This window comes from Salminus brasiliensis, chromosome 23 (genome assembly GCF_030463535.1).
Source record: "Salminus brasiliensis chromosome 23, fSalBra1.hap2, whole genome shotgun sequence".
In the NCBI taxonomy this organism is placed as follows: Eukaryota; Metazoa; Chordata; class Actinopteri; order Characiformes; family Bryconidae; genus Salminus; species Salminus brasiliensis.
In genome coordinates, this window is record NC_132900.1 from 22,359,123 (window position 1) to 22,378,191 (window position 19,069).

A 19,069-nucleotide genomic window follows, 5' to 3' on the forward strand; every position below is an offset into this window, starting at 1 on the left:
CATTGGGCAAATAGTCCTTTACAGACATTTGTTTACATGAGCCTGATTCCTGACTGATATCTGAGCTTAACAAAACAAGAACTATACCTGTGTGTGTCTCTGTAGGATAGCTGTGTTTTCCATTACTGTACTTCATGATGAGAGGATAGTGGTGGTAGCAGAGCAGAGGCCAGATTCTACAGAAGAGGAAAGCTTTCAGTGGATGAGCAGAGTACTACAGGTACACACATACACACACAGTTTTTAGTAAATACAAAAAAGTACAAAAGTACAAAGTTACACACACAGCTTTCAGTTAATAATCATCGAGAATGAGCATGGACAAACACCAACGTGCACAGAGAGTTATTGGGCAAAAACAACCAGAACAAATTTATGTTCAATGGGCCTCATTCACCAGTATCTTTCATTGAATGTTCCTAAATTTATTTAGAAAAGTCCTAACAAGAAGTCTACATCAGATTCATGATGTGTGTTTAAACTGCAGAATTGTTCACAGCTATGATCATATAATGACGGATCCCATTGTTCTCCTAAATGGAATGAATTGAAAAAAAGAAATCATTGGTGAATGTCAGAATCTTCGTGAAAACTGTGCAGATGGGTTTTAAGGAGAAATTTCTTCTTAACAATTATAGGTAAATGAGACCCATTGTTCATCTCACAATCACACAGTACATAGTAAACCATGCATTTTCTTGTTCATAAGTATGTTCTTGTTTATTATCATTATTATGTATATGAATGTGTCTGTAGGCTATAGATGGTATCCATCAGGTTGGTGTGTACTGCTTGGCGCTGGTTCCCTCCAACACTCTGCCAAAAACCCCTCTCGGGGGGATCCATCTGTCTGAAACAAAGCAGCTCTTCCAGGAGGGGGCAATGCACCCCTGTAATGTGCTCATGTGCCCCCACTCCTGCGTCACTAATCTTCCCAAACCCCGACAGAAACAGCCCGGTACGCTGTGTGTTTGTCTGTCTTTATGTGCCATGGAGTATGCATCTACATTATAGTGTAATGACCTTTGTTTACATATTGAATAAATGTATCATTGTCAAAGTGGTTCAGTGGAATGGTGATTTTTATTTTATTATATATTTTTTTAACTAAAGCAGGAGCATGGTTGTAAAGTGTGTGTGTGTTTTGTAGAGGTTGGCCCTGCCTCTGTGATGGTGGGCAACCTAGTGGCGGGGAAGCGGATGGCACAGGCCTGCGGACGAGACCTAAGCCAAGGGGAAGACAATGACCAGGTGTGTATGCATGTCTGTGAGCAAAGATTTGGGAATGTGGGTTTGAGTCTGAGAGCCTACTTACACCTGGCATCAACGTGTGTTTTGTATCCATATAGTATCTAGATATACTTTTGTACTGGATTCTGGTTACACTTTTCACTGAAATGCCTCCCCAGTGTGACCGGATGAGATCCAGTCAAGTCAAGTAGCTTTTATAGTCATTTCAAGTCTGTAATAGTACACAGTGGAATGAAATTGCATTTTTCCCAGAACAAAAGGTGCAACATGGAACAATACAGTACAGGACAGACTGAAAAAGTGCAACTTGATGACATAGGTGACTAAAAAACTACTACTAAACTAAAAAGACAATACAATAAATACGACTCATTACTGAGTAGTGAGAATAAGGTGTATAGATGTTTAACCGGTAGGTAGTGAGAATAAGGTGCATAGAATTTTTTTACATGTCGTGACATTATATGTAGACAGCTTAGAAACTGGGGGATCAGTGGGGTCCCTCACAATGCTGATAGCCTGAGACGTGCTGGTGTGATTGTCTCTGTCCGAGGGGATAGAGACCCCTATGATCTTCTCAGCTGTCCTCACTATTGTCTGTAGGGTCTTGCGGTCTGAGGCATTGCAATTCCTAAACCAGGTGATGATGCAGCTGCTCAGGATACTCTCCACAGTCCCCCAGTAGAACATGAGGATGAGGATTGGAGGAGGAATATGAGCTTTCAATTGGACAATTTCCACAACAGAGCCATTGATGTTCAGGGGGCCATGGTCACTTCACGCTCTTCTGAAGTCAACCACCATGTCTTTAGTTTTGTCCACAGAGACAAGTTGTTGGTTCTGCACCAGTCCGTTAGCCGCTGCACCTCCTCTATGTATGCTGTCTCATTGTTCTTGGTGATGAGGCCCACTACTGTATCATCTGCGAATTTCACAATGTGATTTGTGTTGTACTTTGCAGTACAGTCGCGACCCAGCAGAGTGAACAGCAGTAGGCTTAGCACACAGCCCTGGGGGCCACCAGTACTCAGTATAGTGGTACTGGAGATGATTGTGTTCTGTCAGTCAGGAAATCCAGTGTTATTTTATCACGTTAAAAAATCCAAAAGACTTGATCCAATCGTAGTTCAGTCACATCGCATCCTGGGTGTTTTTACACCTGGCTTTTCATGCGGTCAAGTGTAATCCGAACGTGATCCAGTCACCAAAACACTTGTTAATGGCAGGGGAAAACAGGTTCTGAGTGTTCAATTAGTGCAATATATTTGTTCTATGTGTGATCTTTTACTCTCTACTTCTTGTGTGATCCAGTTCCTCTTCCTGTCTGAGGTGTTGCAATGGAGAGCGCAAACTACACCTGACCACATACTGTACACCCTTATCAACTCAAGGGTAAAACACACATACACACAACCTCTTCACATTCTCTAGACATTCATAAACTAAAGAATACATAAAACATAACATACAAAATAAAAAGTCCATGCTCAAATGCGATGATGATAATGTCAGCAGTGCCAAAATTGTGTATTGTAGGGGGCAGTAGGGAGCTCTCTAACATGTCTGCAGCTGCATAAACGAGCAGAGAAGATCGCAGCCCTACTCTTCGAGAGAGGGCAGCTGCGGGACGGCGACCATGTAGCATTAGTGTATCCGCCAGGTAACGCCACATTCAGCTCGGTCAATTTTCACAGTATTTGTTCACCAGAAGTGTATGTAAGCAGGACTTCAAAGTGTCTAAAATCTCTGTTGCTGAATAATTAGGTACCTTTTATTTATCTTAGCTCCCCAGTGTTTTTAGATATTTACATATATAGACATTTTTCTTTAAATGTAGCAATGTGCACTGTGCACATAGACTATACTGTTACAGTCAGTTTATAATAATGTAAATTAAATTCAATTAAATATCACTTAAAGTCAGTTAAACTTACTATACACATTTTTTGGGGTTGAGCACTCTGGGGTTGACTGACTACAAAACTACAGACAGATTTACTTAAGGCAACATTATGTAGCATTTTAAAAGTGTACTGCTCAGCGGGGTCAAGGTCATATTAATGTAAACATGTCTCTACTAATTCAGTCCACATACTTTTTTCACTTTCACTGACTGTTATGTATCCCTCAGCTTGTCTAGCAATATATCTCCATAAGGGGTTGGAGTGGCTCAAAGCGTGAATTACATTCCCCAACTGTTTGGGTAGTAGGAGAAAGAAATGACAATTCTTGCATAATGCTGCTTTAATATTACAAAAAAAAAACGTCAAGCAGACACGCATGCAAGTTTTTGCTTTACTTTGCAACCCAATTGGAAGTCAGCTGGAGTTCCTTTGAAAAAAGGTAGGCTGCAATCAGCACTGCCATTAATGTTTTTTCATTTTGATTTTGTTGTTACAGGTAAGTTATGTTGGGCTGAAATGCAGGAAAGGAAACATTAAAATATTGGTTTTGCTTTGAGCTTGTTGGAACAGAAATTGAAGAGAAATCTAGTAGTTCATTATATTTGCATATCATTTGGGATTGATGTGTCATCATTTCATGTATGCATAGTAACATTTCTGTAAAGCACACGATATGACAGGAAAATGTGGGGTGTTTTCATATAGTTTTTATGAATGTTTAGTTTCAACCTTATTCATGTAATCTGGCCATGCACAGTCATGTGTGTATGTGTGGTTACAGGTTTAGATCTAATTGCTGCATTTTATGGCTGTTTGTATGCGGGCTGCATCCCTATCACAGTCAGACCGCCACATCCCCAAAACATCTCAACCACTTTACCAACTGTTAAAATGATTGTAGAGGTAAGATCAAAGCACACTCACTCAACATATTTGTATACGGTCAGACATGTACTTGGTCATGAATGTCATGCCAATAATTGAGCCAAAAATTGGGCTTTCAGTGACTATTCTTTTTCAGGGGCAGAATAAGTTACAGCACAACAGGGTTTTTTTGAACTGAACACAGGGTCACATTTACACATACAGGGTCAAACCTAGACATACACATGCTCTTTTCCCACAACATGTATTGGACTTCAGTACAATGGGACAGTCCAAAGAGATAATTGTAGATTATGAGAATGATGATCGTAGACTTACACAAGTCAGGATGTTATAGGCTTGAGCATGTGCAATCCTAGCTCATACACTTGAACAATTTTATTTGTGTTTAGGTGAGTCGCTCAGCATGCGTTATGACCACCCAGGCGATCTGTAAGCTTCTGAGGTCTAAAGAGGCATCAGCAGCTGTGGACCTACGATCATGGCCCCCAGTCCTTGACACAGGTATTGTGTAAACAGTCAGGTCCATAAGTATGTGGACAATGACTCTATTTGTTTAATATTGTCTCTTCACCACCACCACAGTGAAATTAATTGGCTTACAGCTTTACTTTAATTCAATGAGATTAACAAAAATATTGCAGTAACCATTTAGGAGTTACAGCCATTTTGTCCCTCTGTTTTCACTGGTTCACATGCAATTAGACAACTGACTAATAAGGATATTAAAGGCCAGATGTGGCCCCTCATTATTTCATGACATGAAATGAAGGATGTGAAAGGTCTGAAGTTAATTCCAAGTATTTGGCAGCTGTTCATGGAAAATCTCAATATGCAAGTATTGATTCAAGTGAAAGAGGCCACTGTTAGGCTGAAAAACAAACAAACAAACCCATCAGAGTTATAGCAGAAACTTTAAAGACATGGTGAAGAAAAAGCCTTCACAACATCTAGTCAAGCGAAGAACATTCTTGAGGAAGTGTAGTAGTCTGCAGTAAAGACATGCCTTCATGAATAAATAAATGGGGTTTACTTCAAACCACTGGTAACACTCAAGAACAGAAAGGCCAAGTTAGACTTTGCTAGAAAACAAAAAAGCCTGCCCAGTTCTGGTTCTCAGTTCTGGAAGACGATTCTTTGGACAGATGAAACCAAGATTAACTATGAAGAAGGAAAGGTTGTTTATGGCATGGGCATGTATGGGTGCCAATGAAAATAGGTCACTGGTGTTTATCAATAAGGCGTTTTCTCACCTTCATGTTTTTGTTTGGTTAAATTGGACCTTTTTTTAAATTTGTTGGGGCAAGTTTGAATACATTAAATGGACTCCGGTTTCTTTGGACTCAGAAAATGATCTGATCCAACTGTCAGTTTGAGCTAAACGCATTTTGCAGGTGTAGTTTAACCTGGTACATTGTCCAGATAATTACCACAGCTTTTTAATTACAATTCCATCTCTGGCTTCCCGCAAATATGCACTAGTCCGGAACACATGGCTTTTTTTCAGTGTTTTATCTATTGCTCCTGCCCCAGACGAAGCTGACTAATCAAGTGGTTATTGTAATATTGTGTTTAAATGTTTTTCTGTATGAAAGTAAACCAAACCAAGAGAGAAATGCTCCAAGTTTTCAAACCCTTTAACTCAGTCATCTGACCCCATGCAATTGATCAGCTTTTCACTTACTGAAGACAAAACTGAAAGCAGAAAAACTTCCAAACAAGCAGCTACTGAAGATGTTTTTTAGTTTTGTCCAGTGTGAGTTTAGGTCGTTTATTTCTGAGGTTGGCGGTTAAGATAAAACCTTTGTGTTTGTGTGTTGCAGATGACCTGCCAAAGAGGCGGTCTTCACTGATGTACAAGCCTTCTGACTCTGAGTCTTTGGCATACCTGGACTTCAGTGTATCCACCACGGGTATGCTTGCTGGGGTGAAGGTACTTGAAACACATTCACTGGATTCTTTTGCATGTTCACTCTGGGATAAAGAAAAATGTTCTGAACTTCTTATGGACACAAGGGAGAAAGAGTTCTGTTTACCAGACCGGTTGCACAGACATGTCATTTGGTTGCGGTGTAATATTTCTCTGTGTCTCTGTCTGTTTGTCTCTCTGTTTCTGTCCCTCTCTCTCTCTCTCTCTCTCCCCCTCCCCTCTTTTTCTCTGTTTCTCTCCCCCTTCTTCTCCAACTGTGCTAAAGATGTCTCACAGTGCTACCAGTGCATTGTGTCGTTCTATAAAGTTGCAGTGTGAGCTATATCCGTCCCGTGAGGTGGCTGTGTGTTTGGACCCGTATTGTGGACTGGGCTTCGTTGTCTGGTGCCTCTGCAGGTACATAGCAGCTTGGTACACCAGATAACTACTTTTAAAATCTCCTATAATACACCCTCTCCTCACCCCAGTGCAATGCTAGCATTTGCAAAGTGAAAGAGATGTGCAATTATCCGTTGTTACGCTGGAGTAAGAAATACTAAAAATGTTTGTACAAAACTGAGATATGTCTGGATTGTAGTTCTAATGAACAGGTCTTTTTTGACAACCCTCCAAGACACCAAACAGAACGAAACACTGATTCAGAGAATCAGGTAGAAGTTTTGGCATTATGTAACCTTTCTCACAGCTAGTGACTGAATTATCACAGGTGATTAGGCTTGCTAGGCTTGTTTTTTTATCTTTCGAAGCTGAGAAGGGACAAAATGCTGTCTGCTGTGTGTAGGCCTGTCATGACAATTGTTATCATACAATATATGGACATGACCTCGGCCATTTTTGCTGACCCATGTTTCAGCCAGTCGCGCTTTCCAGTTCTCTGTTGAAGGCAGGGCCCAAGTCTGTGAGTAGCGAATCCCATCGTGTAAGAAAAGAGTGCAGTGCACCTTCGTACACACAGAGCAGACTGTGAAGACATGTTGCTTGAGGCTAATAGGTGTCTTTAATGGGGTGCAAATGTGGCATAAACTGAACTTATTATTATTATTATTATTATTATTACTATTATTATTATTATTATTATTATTATTATTATTTCCAGGACAATATATTGTCCATAAAAATATTATCATGACAGGCCTAGCTGTGTATGGTGGTACATCTCAACAACATTTTGTTTAAGTGTAATTAGGAACCGAACTGCATGTGTATGTGTCAGTGTCTGTTAGTAATATATAACATATACGTGTGTGTGTGTGTGTGTGTGTGTGTGTGTGTGTGTGTGTGTGTGTGTGTGTGTGTGTGTGTGTCTGTGTGTGTGTGTGTGTGTGTGTGTGTAGTGTCTATGCAGGGCACCAATCTGTACTTATCCCGCCAGCGGAGCTAGAGGTAAACCCAGCCCTGTGGCTGCTGGCAGTTAGCCAGTTTAAAGTAAGGGACACGTTCTGCTCTTACTCTGTGATGGAGCTCTGTACAAAAACACTGGGCACTCTCACTGACTCGCTCAAGGTGAGTTTACACATAAACCTGATAATACCTGACTTACATATGCATACTTATTTGCAGATTCACACTTGCACACATATGCATTATGTAAATACACACATACACATTAATCATTGTATTAGGATGTTGTTTTACAAAAACAGTAACTGTTTTCAATTGAAATATTATACAATGGGCTTTAAACCCTCCTGTTATGTTCAGCTGTAAGGATCAGCAGTAATGCTGGGTAAAATTCAACCAGAGCCATCCAGAAAATCATATCTTTCTCCATAAACATTGTCTTTAACTTAATTAATATTAATTTAACTAATGTTTAGGTTAACAAATGTCACCCCTTACAGGTGATGATTTACTTATTCACTTGTTTTTCATAAAAATGAAATTGTATTACGTTATTTAGACCTTGCTTACATTTTATTTGCCCTTGCAGACTTGGATTTTAATGTTTTTATACATTTATCTATAGCCAAAACTTCGATTCTGAACTTTCTAAGCAGGGTATGAAAAGTTACACAGATATGTTACTCACAGATTCAAGCTATTTTTGATTTCTCTTGTTGCTGTGTCTTAGGCACGGGGGCTGGATTTATCTCGTGTGCGGACGTGTGTTGTAGTGGCAGAGGAGAGGCCACGAATCTCTCTTACTCAGTCCTTCTCTAAACTCTTTAAGGATGTGGGCCTGCACCCCCGCGCTGTCAGTACAGCTTTTGGCTGTCGGGTCAACCTTGCTGTGTGTTTGCAGGTCCGTTGTCTCTTAATCATCCCCCAAAAAATCAGTCAGTGTGGTTGTAAACATGATCAGCACATTCCTACAAATAATGTGTAAAATACTACATACATAAATATATAAATATAGAAATTATGCAAATTAATTAAGAGTGATTGTTAATGTAGACTACTCAAAAAAGGGGATGTTTTGTGATATAGTAGCTAGTCTACGGGGGCATGGGAGATGCACTTGATGCTGTTATGTCTGCGATTGAATCATATCCTTTTTTTCTATAGGGCACCTCTGGACCTGACCCCACTACTGTCTATGTAGATATGAGAGCACTCAGACATGACAGGTACTATGCACATTCAGCTTTTTAAAATTGCACACTTTTAAATATCTATTTCTTACCTGGCTGGAGGAGTTTTATGTAGGAGTGCAGTTTTAGTGAGCAGCGTGCTTGTGTGTACTTTGGTCGTGTGTATTTTAGAGTGCGGTTGGTGGAAAGAGGGTCTCCGCACAGTCTACCTCTAATGGAATCAGGCAAGGTATGTTTTAATGAGAGATACCACATAGATAGATAGATACTTTATTGATCCTGAAGGAAATTTAGCTTGTGCTAAATTTATGGTAAAAGGTGTTTTAAAGTTTGTATTTTAATACAGCAAAAACTGTTTTTTTGTCACATGAAGATTTTACCAGGTGTCCGCATCATAATTGCCAACCCAGAGACGAAGGGACCAATTGGAGATTCTCACCTAGGAGAGGTTAGAGTTAAAATTGTTGGTACCCCTCGGTTAATGAAAGAAAAACCAAGACCAAGAAAAATGGTCACAGAAATAACTTGAATCTGACAAAAGTAATAATAAATAAAAATGCTATGAAAATTTACCAATGAAAGTCAGAGATTTCTTTTCAACCATGCTTTAACAGAATTACTTAAAAAAAAGAAACCGATGAAACAGGCCTAGACAGAAATGATGGTACCCATAACTTAATATTTTGTTGCACAACCTTTTGAAGCAATCACTGCAATCAAACGAATCCTGTAACTGTCAATGAGACTTCTGCACCTCTCAGCAGGTATTTTGACACACTCCTCAAACTGCTCCAGTTGTCTCTGGTTTGAAGGGTGCCTTTTCCAGACGGCATGTTGCAGCTCCTTCCAAAGATGCTCTATAGAATTTAGGTCAGGGCTCATAGAAGGCCACTTCAGAATAGTCCAGTGTTTTTTAGTCCAGCTGTGTCCAGCTGTGTGTTTGGGTCATTATCCTGTTGCAAGACCTGCAACTGAGACCAAGCTTTCAGACACTGGGCAGCAAATTTCTCTCTAGGATCCCTTGATAATCTTCATATTTCATTGTATCCTGCACAGATTTAAGACACCCTGTGCCATATGCAGCAATGCTTCTGAATAATATGTGCAACTGCAGTCACAGGAACATCAAGCTGCTTGGAGATGGTCTTATAACCTTTACCTTTAACATGCTTGTCTATAATTTTCTTTCTAATCTCCTGAGACAACTCTTTCCTTTGCTTCCTCTGGTCCATATTGAGTGTAGTACACACCATGTCACCAAACAGCACAGTGACTCTGATTGATTACAAGATTGTAGACACCTGTGATGCTAATTAGTGGACAAACCTTGATTTAACATGTCCCTTTGGTCACATTATTTTCAGGGGTACCAGCATTTTTGTCCAGGCCTGTTTAATGAGTTTATTTTTTAAAATAATTCTGTTAAAGCATTGTTCAAAACCAATGTCAGGTTTACCTTTTTTTTTTTTTTTTTTTTTTTTACATTACATTCATTTTTTTTTTTATTACTTTTGTCAGATTCAAGTTATTTCTGTGACCATTGTGGGTTTTTCTTTCATTAACCGAGGGGTACCAACAATTCTGTCCACGTGTGTATAAGATTCTGCAAACTGTGCACATACTCTATGCATGTGTGAGTTCTATATGTGCAAAAGGTATGTGTGTGTATATATGTGTGTGTGTGTGACAGATTTGGGTGCACAGCAGTCAGAATGCGAGTGGGTATTTCTCCGTATTTGGGGAGGAGAATGTTCGCTCAGACCACTTCAGCGCCAGACTTAGTTTTGGAGACACACAGACCGCCTGGGCCAGAACCGGCTACCTCGGCTTTCTGCGTAGGACTGAACTCACCGACGCCAGTGGAGGTGTGTGTTTGTGTGTAACTGTTTTTGTGAAGCTAAGTACACATTACCCAGCTTATAAAATCTTAACATTTTAAAAAATGAGAGCATCTCACACTTCCACACAGTTACTACAGACATACTTGTCTTTTTCTGATAAGAGCACACACATTAGATACATTGACAAATATGGGGTATTACATGCATTTCACACCAGACATTGTAAACATGCCACATTACTCTGCCCTGTATGCAATACACACCTATACTAGTCAGTGATGTGGTTTAAAGATTGAATTTCTTCTCCTAGCTCTCTCATTGGCAACAATCTGAATGACTTGATCAGTTACACCCCCAACCATCTTATACTAGAGAACTCAAGAACAGTTTTGAGTGGTAAAAATCAAACACGCAGAAAAAAATGGAAGGCGCCTCCAATCACTCCAGAGCTCAATTGGAGGGCTAAAGATTGTTTCTTCCCTTTCACTACCTGATCATCTGTACTGTCAGTCACTTTTCATGGTGCTTGCAGCCAGGAAAAACATGAGAGAGGGCCAAATTAGGATGTTAAATCTGGCTAAGAAAAGCATATTGTAGGCCCAGCCTGACTTTAGTACTTTTCTTGTGGTTTGATGATGGCTACATTTGTATATTTTTGTGCCTATGATTGCACCATGATTCATCTTAATTTTAACTTTTTAAAGAAAAATAAGAAAAATACACAGCTTAGTAACATATTTTCAGTTTATTTTAAGACGTGCCACATTTCAGTTTAACTTTAACTTTAAGGTTTTTTTATTTATAGAGTGACTACTGAAACAATTCATCTTAAATGAATGCAGTTGAATCATGACGCATTGGTGCATTTTGATGAGCTTCAGCATGTGTGTGTGTGACTTTGCCTTGCAGAGAGGCATGATGCTCTGTATGTGGTGGGAGCACTGGATGAGGCAATGGAGCTAAGAGGGATGCGATATCATCCCATTGACATTGAAACATCCATCATCAGAACACACAAGAGCATTACAGAGTGGTGAGTACACACACATATGCATACAGACACAATCTCATTTACAGAAATCCATAAACAATTATGCACACATGCATATTTGTACACAGTGAATTCTCAAATGACACCTGTTTATATGTGCATTTTGAAAGCCTATAGACAGTTATGTCTAGTTTTATAGTTTGGCCATAGAACAACACTATGGAGCATTTTTACCTTAAAATAGCAGCTTCAAAATCATGTTAATGCTACGCTGACCTGTAAAAGGGAGAATATAATCTCTATCTTTGCTACTCCAGCTCAGCACGCGGCTAACTTGGCAGGATAAAGTTCACAAGAGTTTGTGTGCATGTCTTTCTCTGTTAATTGTTTTATGTATATGTATGCATTTCACAGTGCTGTGTTCACCTGGACTAAACTCTTGGTGGTGGTGGTCGAGCTGGATGGTTCTGAGCAAGAGGCCTTGGACCTGGTTCCCATGGTAACCAACGTGGTTCTGGAGGAGCACTACCTCATTGTGGGAGTGGTGGTCATCGTAGATACAGGTGTGATCCCCATCAACTCTCGTGGGGAGAAGCAGCGGATGCACCTGCGAGATGGCTTTCTTGCTGACCAGCTTGACCCCATCTATGTGGCTTACAATATGTAGAAGGAGAACACACAAACCACACACATTTTGAGCACATATACATGGCGTAGAAAACAAAAACACACAAACTCCATCTGTAGAAATCCACTTGCACAAACATGCACTTTCTTAAACATACACTTGCACAGTTCGTGTCCAACTCTGAATAGGTTGCTTTGATTAAAATAAGAAGCTCAAGCACACTTTACATTTGCAAGCTAAGAGCACTAATTCATAGAACACAGAAAGAGACTGTGACACTTCTAAACAAACACATAAAAAATACAGTGCAGTGCTGACACGTTCACATACACACACACACACACACACACACACACACACACACACACTAGCAATAAGTGTGTTGGTTAGCTTATCACAGTGCTCCTACCTCTCATGCACATGGTAAATGTATGGCACGCATTGTGCCAGGATGAAAAATAATGCTTAGTTTTTAGTGCGTACAGAGTTAAAACATCAGCATTTCTGACATCAAAGCAAAATAAAGAAAAGAATGTTCCACTTAAATCATTATTTATTTAATTTTAGTTATTTATTTCATATTTTTCCCTGTTATGGTCACCACTCAGAACCAACATGCTAACTAGCCAACAAGACAAATTATTACTTCATTAGCTGCACATTAGAAAGCCCACAATCGGATCACAATTTTCACCATAACATAGATTTAATGTGTAAGGATACACATACACATACATAAACAATCTGAAACACGCACACATATGTGGACTGTGGTGCATGTGTATATAATGGACTTGGAGAATACCATATCTTAAACTTTATTTGATGTTTGTGTGTTTTGTTCATGTGTATTTCATTGTTCAATGTTTTGCTAGTGTTGCTTTTTTTGTTTGTTTGTTTAAAATATTTTGACGTCAGGGAATTTTATAAGATATTAAGAAATGTATTGTGTGAACCTCTGCTCTTATTGTTTAACTGTTTTGTTTGTTCGTTTTTTTAATAAATAGTATTGCAAAAGTAGCTGTTTTATACAAAGACATATCCAGCCAGACATTTTTTTGGTGACTTATTTTCCTTAATGCTTTTTTAATGTGATTAGTATGGGAGTTTATCCATTTACCAACCTTTTGTTTTCTTTTTAAACAGTACCAGTACATCAATACCACAATTTATGACCACAAACAAAACATTTGTTATTTTGTCTTTATCTATTTTAAAGATCATTCTGTCATCTTGTGTGAATAGTATCATATAAAGAGCAGATATATAGTTGTGTATAATGTACAGCTTGTGTTCATAAAGATCATTTAAACTCTTCCTGTGTGTGTGTGTGTGTGTGTGTGTGTGTGTGTGTGTGTGTGTGTGTGTGTGTGTGTGTGTGTGAGTGAGTGAGTGTAGCTGGGATGGAAAGCGAGATGCTAGGTGTGGAGGTAATGATGGATTGGTAAACCGATGAAAATTACCAATGAACCAATGAAAACTAAAATAGAACTAAGCAAAAGAAAGATGAAGTGCACAGTATGTGCAAATCCGGTTTAGTTTTTATTTGTACATGCTTTGAATCATGAATGTCCTGCAGGCCTCTAAGCATTTTTTCAAGAGGTTTGGTTGCTATGGCAACACTGAACAGAAATAGTCTTTTAAATGTCTTAATAAAATAGTTTAAGTTACTCTTGCCAGTAAAAGCAATACCCTTGTGGGTTTGTTCTGGTCATATGGGAGGAAGTCCATTTACTAACAAAAACAGATTGGATGTTCTCTGAATTTCATCAGTCTTTACTATTGGAAGTGCTGGAAGTGTGATGTGATGGGTAGATTTTAGCGTTATGTTTTAAAATGTCGTTTTAAAGTAATAGTATACTATATTTTTAAAATTCAGAATTTCAGGAAAGCTGCTATTAATGCTTTTAACTACACATTGTACATTTGTCTTTTGTTTTATAAATAACAATGTCATACGTTGTCACTTGTGTTTTCCAAAAACTCCAGATACCAAAGGTTGATGGAAATATATAATGAAGATCCTAAATTCATAAATCAATAGCATATGTCATAGAAGCATCGTTTTCCTCCTGTAAGGCTCTGGAGATGTTCTTTCTGCAGAGTTTAGTTGTGAAAACAGTCTTAACTCTAGTATTCTAAAGCTCTCCAATGTATAGACCTTTGAGGTAAAATTCAGAAGGTCAGCCCTCACTGAATTTTGAATGAAGCCCAGTAAAGGACAGTCATTCGCAAAGGAGGCAATTTACATATACCAGTATTAATGGCACAGTAACAAAAGCAGTCAATTTGCCACAAAAACTTGATAAGTGATATTTTTACCCTACATTTCTTCCTACATGTGAACAAGGTGAAGGAACCACTAAAATAAGTAACTGTCCTGAATTTCAGCTTGTTATGGCAGGTAAATGTAATTTTTACATTTTATTCCAATATCAGATATATACAGTGGTAAACAGCATTATGTAGCTTTTTTTAGCATTTAAAATTATTGCCATGCTCCACTGAGCTGTAGTACGGAGAATAGTATGTCTTGTGCTGTAACAATGTATGTATTGTTGCTACCTCGGGCCTTTCATGCTACTAACTGCACTATGTAACTTTGGTAAGGTTGCCCTGAACTGTGTAACCCTGTGTAAACTATTCGTCATTCCTGTAAAATCCTGTCATATTACTCTGCATCAGTCCACATGCTTCTTTCACTTTCCTTGACGGTTCTATATCTTCTTAGCTTGTGTAACAAATGCATGTGTAAAGTGTGTCCTTTAGTAGAATTCCCAACATTGCCCGACTGTTGGAGGAGCCCAGGAGCAAGAAATACCCATTCTTGCATAATGCTGCTTTAAAGTCGACCTTGTCTTGGTTTCCTTTTAATTACAAATGTTGCCCAGCTCTTTTGTGGTAAAAGAAGCATTTGTTTATGTGTAATCACACAGAATACACAGTAGGTGCATTTCAATTGCTGTTGTAGTTCATTGTGAAGTGGATTTAGTACTTTCAAACCACAGGGGAAAAAAAAATTTAAAAAACAAATTTTACATATAATAAAATTCTATAATATATTTTGCATCTCAAAATAATGAGATAGCATTTCACAAAAATAGGTGCTGGATATTTTCTTATTTTAAACGGTAGGAATGGGCTTCCCTCTAAGGGGACCAGTGTGATACTTTTTCCCCTGTATCATTCCCTACCACATCCTGTACTGATATTGTCAGTCACATACTGCACCATGGGCATAGCTATAAAGGGGGCACGGGATAAGGAGAAGACTGCCCACCAAAATAAATCCAAAAATAAATTCAAAGTCATGTTAGGAAAAATGAGTCAGGAGTCTAGGACAATGGCAGCCTTTAAGTAGCATGAAAGCAGTGACCTAATGCACTAGCTATTTTGCTGCACTGGCACGTTTACATTCTTAAGTACAATGAGAACTATCCCTGCATACTGGCAACTTTGATATTTCCAGCAAACACAGAAGATGCAGTGTTCAGACCTCAACAGACAGTGCTGCATGAATCTAAACACATTTTAGTGACAGTTAGAATTACACTGCACTGTGTTGTACACTGATCAGTCGTAAAAAAAAAAAAAAAAAAAAAAAAAAACGCAATTTGGGTCAATTCAGGCCTGCGGATCTGAACCACTCGGGCAAGAAAGTGGTCTGATGGCTAGACAACCGGGTCTGTGCATCTCCACAACCACAGGTCCTGTGCTGTCTTCCCAGTATGCAGTGGTTAGTCAGTGCCAAAATTGGTCCAAGGAAGAACAACCAGTGACAGGGTCATGGGCACCCAAGGCTTATTTATTCTTATACCATGGAGGTCCTCACATTACATTACAAAGGACTTAAAAGGTGTGCTGCTCATGTATTGTTGTCAAATACCACACAACATCTTCAGTAGTCTTGTGGAGTACATGCTTTAAATGGGCAGAGCTGAGGCTCCACAATATTAGGCAGTTATTAGGTGGTTTTAATGTTATGACTAGTAAATGTATACTATGTCATAGTTGATACCCTGTTTCTATTATCTGTTTTTTTGTTTTTTTTTACTTCTTATTTACAACTTCACAATCTCATGGGAATGCTGCGATGATGTCTGCTGTTTATGCACAACTTTCATTTTAATTAGCAGTATATTTGAAATACTACTACAAATAATAATAATAATAACATCATATTTCAGGTAGTCTTTTTCATTTTATTTACAAAAGTCGAAATGAAACCACAGCAACATCAAGAGAGCCACTTTAGCAGGATAAACCAGCCTAAAAAACATCTATCAGACTTGCATTCTTTATATTTGCTGAGATCCTATTCTAGAGTTTACGGACTATAAAAGAAAAGGATAAAACAATGTTCATCATTGCTCTGGTAAACAGTCAAAATTCAGAGCTGCCATTGACAGCTTTTTATGGAGACTGTCCTTACCCATTCTGCATTTCCAACTGCCCATGAAATTCTGGTAACGCTACTATTTTATTTAGATTTACATTTAAGGCATTTAGCAGACGCTTTTACCCAGAGCGACTTACAAAGGTACAAAGGTCAGTCTGCGTTCGAAGACAGCAAGAGACTCTGCTGTTCGGACACCCAGGAGAAGTTCATTCCACCACTTCGGTGCAGGACAGAATAAAGCCTGGATGCTTTGTCTTCCATGGATCTTAAGGAAAGATGTGTCAAGCCAAGACGTACTTGAAGCTCAAAGGGCTCTTGGTACTGTGCATATGGCACTAATGCACCAGCATTACTGTCATTGAATGTAGAGAGAGATCTGGTATAAGCAGTTGCTTAGGGTCCCTGTAAATGTTTTAATGATTATTATTGTTTTTTTTCAATAATGTACTGTATATATCTCTGCTTTCAAAACACAGTTTAAAGAGCATGATACACATTGCAACACAGTGTATTTTTATTAAATATTTTTTATTGCCACAATCCAATCAATGATAATCTAGGCAGTGTGCCATTTATAATTTTTATATCCCATGCAATAAAGTGTATGTGTGTTTACAGTTGCAGTTAGAACTATTCAACCACCATTGCAAATTACATTTATTAGCAAAGTGTATAAACTTTCAGCTCTTTGCAATAAACCAATAAACGAACAGATTTAATAGATCAACACATTACAAGTGGTTTCTCCCAATTCAACACAAACGTTTAATGACTACTTCAGTCTCAGAATTATTTAACCCCTTCATGACAAGCAGCTTTAGTGCTTAGTAGAGCACCCTTTTGCAGTTATGACCTGCTGCAAATGTGTTGCATAGCCAGACACCAGCTTCTGGCAGCACTCCTGAGGAATCTTAGCCCCTTCCTCATGGGAAATTACCTCCAGTTCACAAATATTGTTGAGTTTGTGGCTGCAACCACCTTCTTCAAATCCCACTAAATATTTTCAATGACATTTAAGTCCTGTAAATGGTCACTTCAGAATCTTCCAGGACTACTTCTAAAACCAGGCCTTGGAGAACTTTGAGGGGATCATTGTGGTGTTGGAAGGCATGAGATTTTATCCTAGGATTTCCTGATACTTAATCAAAGCACTCTTACAGAGAAACAGCACTCCAAATATAAGAATCCCAAAACATTTGTGGAGCAATAAAACAACATCAAAAGAAGGTGGTGATTCCTCAGGAACACAGCCAGAAGCTGGTGTCTGGGTATGCATCATCAGCCGGTGCTCTACTAACTCTAGATGGACATGTTTGATGGGTTCATTGCAAACAACTGAATGTTTGCTAATTAACCTAATTAGCTCTGGGGTTAAATAATTTCGATTGCAACTATAAATGTAAACAATGTAAACTCTGTTTTTTAATCAGCTGTGTTTTAGTTTTGAGGGTCTTGAAAAATGTTGCCAGTTAATTGCATTAGATTGTCAGTTAAAATTAGACACCCATTTGCCAATCGGAATTGAAGTAGTCATCTTGGTGTGTAAATAATGTACATATTGGTGAGGTTACTTTTTGTATTTGAGCTCAGTGTTTCTTACATAGTGACAGAAGGAATAATTACAAATTTTAGATGTAATGTTTTATTTTTTTAGATTCTTTTAATTGGAGAAATTGGGAAAAGCAGTAGCTGAGTATATTATTATTATTATTATTACTATATTTCTCTTGTAATTGGTTGAAGGTCACATACATGCCACCTTTAAAGAGGTGTTTCAGATGATTTAGTCCAACCTTTGCTAATGAATTTGTAACACAGGGTGTGCCATATTTTGGTGGAAATAGATGGTGAGAAAACAAAATGCAGAACTCCACCATGCAGTCAGGCTTAATGGTCATCGGTTAATGGGCAATTTCTCAACTTTTTTTTTTCATCAAAATGAACAAAAATAAATTTAGGACCCAAAGTATAATGTTGCAGAATCTAAGAAATGGCCCTGTGTGTAAAGTGTGTGTGGGCCAAAGTGAACCCAAGGCTGCTACTCTGTGCTGTATCAATCTGTTTATAACCAGCTGTCACCACAGAAGTCTGCACAGAACTCACATATATTTCACACACACATACTGAATATACTGCATATCAGTCTGGAATCTCCCCATATACTCTATTGACGCTGCTTGAAGAATGTTTCAAGCAATGTCCTTATGAAGGCAAATTCGCATCAGTTATAATCAGTCCGTCACTGTGGCAGTCTGTGCGTGAGAAATTGACTGAGTCGTTTCCTATAATCGGCGTTTGTGTTTAGATTACTCGCTTTTAAACCTTCTCCGAGTAAATGGCCACCCAGCCTGACCTGCTGGAAGATTGCCCGCTGAGGTCCCCTCTACCTTCGTCAGACCAGCTGCCACCTACCAGTCCGACCATCAGGCCCCCCACCCATCACCACCCATACCAGACCAGGCTCACCCTCATACCACTGCTACCTGTCTAATGACCATGTAAAACCTAAATGGACTCTTAACTATCTGCCACTATTAATATCACCACTATTAACTATCTACACCATGATTAATATATTATGATTATGATCAGAGCAGTTCAACAGTATAGATGGTTTGGTAATTTTTATCATTAATGTTTAAATAGTTCTGACCAGAGGAGGATGGGTCCCCCTTGTGAGTCTTGGTTCCTCCAGCTCTGAGGGAGTTT

At 38.8% G+C, this 19,069-nt stretch overlaps 1 protein-coding gene across 2 annotated transcripts in view; it reads left to right on the plus strand.

Annotated features, from left to right (window-relative positions):
* Nucleotides 1–13,276, plus strand: part of dip2cb (disco-interacting protein 2 homolog Cb) — a 44,772-nt gene extending 31,496 nt beyond the window's left edge. Inside the window, exons 22-38 of one of the 2 annotated variants that reach the window (XM_072669279.1) lie at nt 106–220; nt 757–958; nt 1,151–1,251; nt 2,563–2,643; nt 2,788–2,911; nt 3,937–4,058; nt 4,433–4,544; nt 5,864–5,973; nt 6,236–6,366; nt 7,305–7,473; nt 8,042–8,212; nt 8,476–8,537; nt 8,673–8,730; nt 8,875–8,949; nt 10,192–10,366; nt 11,252–11,375; nt 11,748–13,276. In XM_072669279.1, coding sequence (XP_072525380.1) covers nt 106–220; nt 757–958; nt 1,151–1,251; nt 2,563–2,643; nt 2,788–2,911; nt 3,937–4,058; nt 4,433–4,544; nt 5,864–5,973; nt 6,236–6,366; nt 7,305–7,473; nt 8,042–8,212; nt 8,476–8,537; nt 8,673–8,730; nt 8,875–8,949; nt 10,192–10,366; nt 11,252–11,375; nt 11,748–12,000 — 2,185 coding nt within the window. In that variant the 3' untranslated portion in view covers nt 12,001–13,276. The remainder of the gene's footprint in view (nt 1–105; nt 221–756; nt 959–1,150; nt 1,252–2,562; nt 2,644–2,787; nt 2,912–3,936; nt 4,059–4,432; nt 4,545–5,863; nt 5,974–6,235; nt 6,367–7,304; nt 7,474–8,041; nt 8,213–8,475; nt 8,538–8,672; nt 8,731–8,874; nt 8,950–10,191; nt 10,367–11,251; nt 11,376–11,747) is intronic. The other variant, XM_072669280.1, reaches the window with a different exon arrangement.
* The last annotated feature ends 5,793 nt before the right edge of the window (nt 13,277–19,069 follow it).